The 7,858-nt window shown below is 45.2% G+C and overlaps 1 protein-coding gene across 1 annotated transcript; it reads right to left on the bottom strand.

Annotated features, from left to right (window-relative positions):
* Positions 1-21: 21 nt before the first annotated feature.
* On the bottom strand, positions 22-7,023 carry neu1 (neuraminidase 1). The gene is made up of 6 exons (XM_056582746.1): positions 6,724-7,023; positions 6,312-6,513; positions 4,335-4,597; positions 2,917-3,099; positions 2,307-2,526; positions 22-1,403 (listed from the first exon to the last, which is right to left on the bottom strand). Exons 1-6 carry the CDS (start codon positions 6,814-6,816, stop codon positions 1,186-1,188), a joined length of 1,179 nt encoding a protein of 392 aa, XP_056438721.1. The 5' UTR covers positions 6,817-7,023; the 3' UTR covers positions 22-1,185.
* Between the last annotated feature and the right edge of the window lie 835 nt (positions 7,024-7,858).

Genomic DNA, 7,858 nt, shown 5'->3' with positions numbered 1-7,858 from the left:
TTAAAAAATGAAATGCACACTAACGTTTTGAATATAGTCTTTATTTATTTAAAAAGTATATCCATCTCCAATTTAAATTATTCATATTAACATTATAACCATGGCAAAAGTGCATCCTGCACTTGGCCAAAAAGCTTACAAATACAGAATTGAGATACATTTGTGTTCCCATCTTCTTCAAATTGTGCTATCAATCATGTTGTATTGTATAAATAAAAAAAAAGCCATCATTAGGTAGGACTACTGCAAAGCTTGCTGTTTAAAGTCATACAAATAATGGATTATTCTTAATTGTATTTATTTAATGTACAAAACTGGGGTTTGGAAGTTATTCTCATCTCACGCATTTGTGAACACATTTCTGCATGTTGTCCTATTCTATAAAAAAGCGATATCCACACACATGTACAAGCAACTGTATAGGTGAAAGAAAACTGATAAATATGGTAGTGAAAAACAGTCCAAAATTCTGACTACAAATCAACAAACAAGAATGTATTGTGTCATGAATTGATTTAGCAAATGCACATTCCAATGATTAGCCTCCAGTGCAATAAAAAAAGTTAAGAATAATTGACATCAGCAGAATATGTTACAAATATTTGACATGAATCAAACGCAGACATATGCATAAGCAAGCCATTCCTTCCTTATCAACCAGCGGCTGAGATAAAATCTAGAATGACTGACTACATACAAACCCATTTGTAACCAGGCACGCAGCCCCCCTATGGAAAATAATGATCAATTCACAGTCAGACTTGTCCCTTTCCCTCCATCTTCCAAATGAATCACGCCAACAATCTTCCATTTTTATGAACTCAACGAAGGCTCCCTTAAAATCTGTTATTAAGTTAAGACAATAACATGATAGGTGTTCATATTGTGCATCCAACCTATGTGAATTTTTCGGTGTGAGAACGTCTGATAAAAAAAAGCAACTATTTAAAAATTTCCTGAAACAATGATAATAGCTTTATTTAGCTTATTTTTTTATCTGAGTGAAAACATTTATTTCTATATTTTTATTTTTATCTTCGGGTCCAGGACAAGGGCTTGGATCGCGAGTGTGCGACAACTGACCTCCATTAAAAAAAATCTCAATGAATACCAAACAACAACGTGCCCTCACGACCCTCCCGTACTGTCCATGGATATCCTCCCTGCCTCTGCACCTCCCTGCCTCTAGAGACCCCCGTAGATGTCAACCTTGGCGAACGCCACAGTCTCCACAGAGTCTCGTTTGCCTCGCTCGTAGAGGATGAAGATGAATTTCCTGTCCTCCGTGGTGCCGTTCAGCGTGGTCATGCAGGAATAGCCGCTGGGACCCGGCCATAGCTGGAGCATATCCTTCTCCCAGGATTGGCCGTTGGTCAGCGACCATCGCAGGGTGAAGTTCACCCCTAGGGCGAGAGAGAGAGAGCACAGGATGGACACAGAGGTAGAGACATGTTCTCAGTCATATATCTACTACACGGTCACATTATCATGCTGCTGCTCCTGGAAACGCCTTCCGTTTTATGTATTTGTTGTAGAAAATCAAAGGGCCTGTGATGCACAGGGGTCCAGATTGTGCCATGGCTTTGGTGTTTATCTCCGATCTGAAAGTTCCTGTGTTCGATCCCTCATCATAAAATTAAATTAAAGTTTCTTAAGACGAGAATGTTTGCTAAATTAACAGTTACTCTTGCCTAGTTGATCAAAGCACAAGAGCAACTTAAGTAATTAATTAATAGGGAATCAATTACCAAAAGCTAAATTAATCTTTATTTTTTTATAAATCTTTGCACATTTTTCTAACCTTTTTCAGAATTATCCTAGTATTACTGTCCTGTAGTTCTGCTGTGAGCCGCTGACAACCGCATTTCTAGTCTGGGATTAATTAACAACCCAACAGAACCATTTAACAAGAGTTAATTCAACCGTCGTCCCGTAGCGAATCTCTGGTGCTACAAGGATGTCACAACTTGTGGGAGATTTAGCCTATCACACTCCAATATCGTTAACCTCGCAGCATAATTGCCTGAATCGTATTTTGGGCAAATTGGGATATCCAACCTAACTCTGCTCTCCTAATGCAGCTGATTCACTGTGCCTCATTGGCTATATCTAAGCCAATCAGAGTGCTTTTTACATTCCATAATCACTATCTGCCTAAGTCATCTATCTGACTAAGGTATTCTTGACGCTAAATATAACAGGGACCTTAAAATATGACTTAGGCAATTATGCTACGAGTCCAACGATAAGCAAATATAGCGATATAATAATAATAATAACACGTTGGCTTTGGTGGTCGTATTTACTCTTCTCAGGGTGGGCCGGGTTGGTGAAGAACACCCTCCCCTCTTTCTCCAGCATGCCCGCCGCCACCGCGGGGTCGATGAGGTTCTTGTCGAAGAAGAGCTCCTCCACGGGCAGGGTCTCCCCCCCGTCCAGACTGCGGACCACCATGCGACAGTGGCAGTGGTATTGGTTCTGGTTCCTCACGTTCACCAGGATGCTGCCGTCGCTCAGCTCCACGGGCTGGGGGGGGGGGTGGGGGGTGGGAGAAGGAGGAACGACGAGGCAGTGAGGGAGCTAGCCGGGACAGGAGACAAGACGCTGAGGGGAAACTGAGAAGCTCAAAAGATAGAAAAGATAAGCCAAGCTTAACTGAGGTCAAGATAGACCCGTGGTTAAAATATAATAAGATAAACAAAGTACCTAGTAATAAAACGAGTTCAGCAAATCTAAATTGTGATGAAGTGCGACACAACGACCCCAGCTTTTTCTGCCAAAGGTCCCCTGAACCTAAATGCAAACCAGAGGAGACCAAGGCCATCCGGTGAAAAGACACACAACCCCCTGACCCCTGACCCCCCCCCCCCAGGCCTCCAAAAGGCCCCAAGGGCCCCGGGGTGCGCCCGGTCCTACCTGGCACTCGTCGGGGTTGAAGTCCAGCGCTTGCTTGGGCTGGTTGTAGGGGACGCTCTTCAGCGCGGCGCCGTTGCGCCAGGTCTTCCCGCTGTCGTCGCTCAGGATGCAGAAGACCCCGTCGCCCTTCAGGGTCCCGTGTCCGCACACCACCAGCCGGTCCTTGTGAGGGGCGTGGCGCTTCTGGAGAGGGGGGAGGCGCCGCGAGTTAAGGGCTGATCGTGGTCCCGCGTTCACGCGACGCGAGGACCACGCCGACGCTTCCACGCAGGCGTGAACCTGTTTTTGGTTCTGCGTCGGGTTTCGGTGAGCGGACCAATCGGAGCCCTTGCTGCTGCGTCGCCTCGACGGAAGGTTAAAATTTTTGGGAGGCGCACGTCAGGCCCTTGCGGTGGACGCAAGCAGGGTCCGCAAGGCCGTAACTCCCTTGCATTGCGTGAACGTGGGACCATAATCAGAATATCAAATCAAGAATGCCCTTTACGCAAGGGCATTCTTGATTCGTCATGGCACATGTACAAGCAGGGCCGAAGCCAGGGTTTCAGTAATAGTGAGATACTGGGGGGCTGAGGCTTCAGTTGCGGGATTTCAGTTTGATTTTGAACTTCGGAGAAGTTCTCGACCGCTGACTTTGCATACAGTTGTATTTCGTTTATAATTGTATTTTCATCGCTAGAAAAGTTACAGACATCAGGACCTTGGTGACCTCATAGATTGCTAGGTCCATGTGTACAAGTACTATGCACAAAATGAGATCTTTGTGTTTAACCCATCACAAGCAGGGCCAGGAGCATTGGGCAGCCACGGGGCAAGGCCCAAGGACCAACTCAAGGGCTGCTGCCTGGTGCCTAGGTCAAGGGCACTGGCAGGAGTATTAATCTAACGGATGTATTTTTTGGGGGGGGGGAAATGTTGATGAGCACAGAATACACTGAGCATATATTTTAACTAAGATATCCATGCATTCATTTTTTTTAAATACACATTCAGACGACAAATACATCCCACCCACCCCACCCATTTGAGTATGTAGTACACCTAGAACAACAAAAATAAAGAAATAGATAAATACAATACAAAATGGATGTATTTTGGTGAGGGAGGAAACCATATCAACCAGAGAAAATCCACATGAACCCTCGGAGAACATACACATTCCAACAGCTGCATATAATCCAATAAAACAGAAGCAGAACAGAGAGGCATATTGATTTGTTTCATTCAACCCAAAAAATGAAGGCTGAATTCCAACAGTCAGGAGCTGATCTTAAGTCACACGGCCGGAGAGAGAGATACAGAAAGAACGCACTTAAATACATTCACAATAAAATCATGTAATGTCACAAGTTCATAAAGCCATGAATCCCTAACAATCTCAGAACCGTGGCACAAGAAGCTTGAGCACTGTTGTTTCTGACCTGGAGACCTAACCCGGGCCCGGGGGCGAAGCTCTTCACCCCGAGCTGCTCGGAGAGGTTGCGGGGCCGGGTCCAGGAGAGGCCGTCGTCCAGGCTCTCCACCATCATCACGCTGGACGTGCTGCACTTGTATTGGTGGAAGCAGACGGTGTACACCAGTATGACCGACTGGGCCTTCTCGTCCACCACCACCACGCCGAGGTTCAGACCGTCCACCTGCGGGCCGTCGTCCAGGATGAAGGACATGGGGGACCAGGTGGAGCCTGGGTGGGGTGTAGTCAGGGGTGGGAGTGGGGGTTGTGGTGGGGGTGGAGGAGGAGGAGGGGTGGGAGTGGGGGTTGTGGTGGGGGTGGAGGAGGAGGAGGGGTGGGGGTGGGGGTTGAGGTGGGGGTGGGGGTTGTGGTGGGGGTGATGACACAAACAGGTTAGCAAGTCACATACCGAATGCGGGCGATGGGTCAAATTGTCTAGTTCTTCAGTTTCAGAGTGACATTTATCTTATTGTACAAAGACACAAGAGTAAACTTCTAAGGCTTGGTTCCTCAACACAAAGCAGCAACAATACAAAATAAAGTAAATATAGTTAAAAAAATATATATATATAAAAGTAGGTAAGTAGGTTTTCCCCTAATAAAACGTACATTTGTTTCATATGACTATACACTTATATTAAGTCCATTTCAAATGGCATAAAGTCCTTAAAGGTTGGGTATGGGATTTGCGAAACGACAGCAGATTTTGAAAATACACAACTCAAATGGTCCTACCCCCTCTCCTTCAACGCTGACTCTGACTCCACCCATTCCAAGTACATGGACGCGCAATCATGCACGAGCGCGAACACAGATGCGCGAGAGCGAGCCAGGCTAGCGTATGTTTTCGTTAAACAACATGGCGAATAGAATTGTCTTCTACTGCTAGGTTCAAATGTGGATTAACTAGTTCCAGTAGCTACCGCAGGATAACAACAAACAGGAGCTTGATCTGGGTCACGAGTACTGCACGAAGGGGTCGCGCGCGGGGCGCGGGGGAATGCAGTACGACCGTTTGATTGACGTACTCACTGTCCAATGCAACTCGGTGGCTCTGGAAATCATTGGCTGGAGTTTTTCGAGCCCTGCCCGTTCCACAGATGATTGACTTATTTAATTTTCCTGTCAGTACTTCTAACTCAGTGGCTGTAAGTGGGTTATGATAAGGATTTCAAGTAATTTTGCAAAAATTGCCAAAAAAGCGAATTCCATACCCAACCTTTAAGTAGACCCTTTGTAATGTAATGTAAATTTAGAAGAACAAAGAAACATTAACCTTGTTTAGACTAAGGAGAGATGCATTGCATCAGGTTTTAGCAAATTGCTATTAGGCCAAAAAAAAAAAATTGTTTGGTTCCGGTTTCCGACCGACCCTACGTTTTGGTACAGCACCTCTTCATTCTGTACAAGGATGAGCGAATTTTCTCGTTTTTAAATTAAAACAACCTACCTATCATTCGCTGCCGCTGGAAAAAATAAAATAAAAAAATAAAATAAATTCCCTACCTACCCATGACCTCAACTGACAACCAACAGGAACCAAACTTTTTTTTTTTTTAGGCCTTAATGACTTACAGAGCATATGCCCCAGGGGGAAGGGTGGTGTTCAAGGTAAAGATTCAGTGACACACCCAAACCCTCTACCTGCCTAAGTTTAATTGTGCGGCCATCTTCTTTTGTGTTGTTTAACTGCACCCTTTACAAACATCGCATATGCATACACATCCACAATAAGAATCAATGCCATTATCTTGCACGGAGATATTGAAGTGGTGTGTAGCGAACCTAAAAGAAGTAACTTTGATATGTACTGGTGACCTGAAGATTGTGACGTCCACACACTATCTGCAGCAGGCATCCTTTCGCAATATGTCCCTAAATGCTCCTCTATAACCTGTTTCTGAGCTCTGGATCCAATCTAACATACTGTAATATAATGACCCACCCTTGTCTACGGATCTCTTCACGGCGAAGAACTTGGCTTCCGTGTCGCTGTAGGAGAACTTCCTGGCCTCGCAGAAGGCCAGCAGGCTCCCCTTCGGCGTGAAGGTGAGCAGGGGGATGCGAAACGTGTTGACCCCCGCGGTTGCATTACTCACCCACAACAACTGCTCCTCGACCACCAGCGGACTGAGCAGGGGAAAAGACTAGGGGACAGGACAGGACATGATAGAGCCATGTTAACGGGACTAGAAAGGAAAGGGAAACGAAATGTTCAAACGAATGGACCTGAGCTGACTGAAATGGGGTCAGTCAAACAGTCAAAAAAAAAAAAAGACCGAAGTGAATGCACGGTCATTTCAACGCGGTGTGAAACGTAAAACAGCAAAATAAAGTTAAATAAACGATCAGTCTACCTGCAACTTCAGCTTTTTGTTGAAATGAGACCCCACACCACAGCAAACCTGCAGGAAAGGGAGTAATAGACTCAGGTTGGCGAGGATCCCCATGTTAGACTCCCGTTCGTCAAGTCACTGTGTTATATACGTATAAGATCGGTTCATAGCATTCCCCGGAGCATGTTATTCTTCTGTGCGTGCGGCAGAAATCAAACTTTAAACTGAAGCTAGGCGATCGGTGTTTGTGTATGTTTGCGGTTCCGGGCTTCCCACTTATGTCTCCGTCATGTGATGTGAGCCGACGATCACGTGAGCTTCCGTCACTCGGCAACCAAACAGAAGATATGAAGAAAACAATGGAGAATAATAGATGAAATATATAATAAATACTACAATTAACAAAGCAAGTGATAGAACTGATAATGAATAAAAACATTTATTTTACGTCAAGTTGCATCTGATTACTTGCCTGGGCTTTATTGAAGTGTTAGGATGTGGGTGAGTTGCTAAAAAATATTTCTAGACACCTTTTAAATTGCAAAAGCATTTAAAATGATCATTTAATAATAGTAATAATAATAATATAATAATAGTAAACCACTGTTTTACACTAACAAAAGTGTAGGAGGCAATTATATTCGTGTGTGTGTGTGTGTGTGTGTGTGTGTGTGTGTGTGTGTGTGTGTGTGTGTGTGTGTGTGTGTGTGTGTGTGTGTGTGTGTGTGTGTGTGTGTGTGTGTGTGTGTGTGTGTGTGTGCGCGTGCGTGCGTGCGTGCGTGTGCGTGTGCGTGACGTGTGTGTGTGTATGTGCGCGCGCAAGTGCGCACGTCCGTGTAGCCAAACGGATATTCGCTGCGTGTTTGCGGGTTGGTGATTACTGCGACGTTGTGGATCCTGAGTTATAAAAAAAAAAAAAAAGGGCTGCATTCCGACAGTCATACGGCGAGCTGATCTTAAATCACATGGCCGGAGAGGGGGAGAGAGAGAGAGAGAGAGAGAGAGAGAGAGAGAGAGAGAGAGAGAGAGAGAGAGAGAGAGAGAGAGAGAGAGAGAGAGAGAGAGAGGTGAGGGTGTGTGTGTGTGTGTGTGTGTGTGTGTGTGTGTGTGTGAAAGAGAGAGTGTGAAAGGAAGAATGTGAGAAAGATAGTGTGTG

This window comes from Gadus chalcogrammus, chromosome 22 (assembly GCF_026213295.1).
Source record: "Gadus chalcogrammus isolate NIFS_2021 chromosome 22, NIFS_Gcha_1.0, whole genome shotgun sequence".
NCBI classification, from domain to species: Eukaryota; Metazoa; Chordata; class Actinopteri; order Gadiformes; family Gadidae; genus Gadus; species Gadus chalcogrammus.
This window is presented reverse-complemented; position numbering and strand designations above follow the sequence as displayed.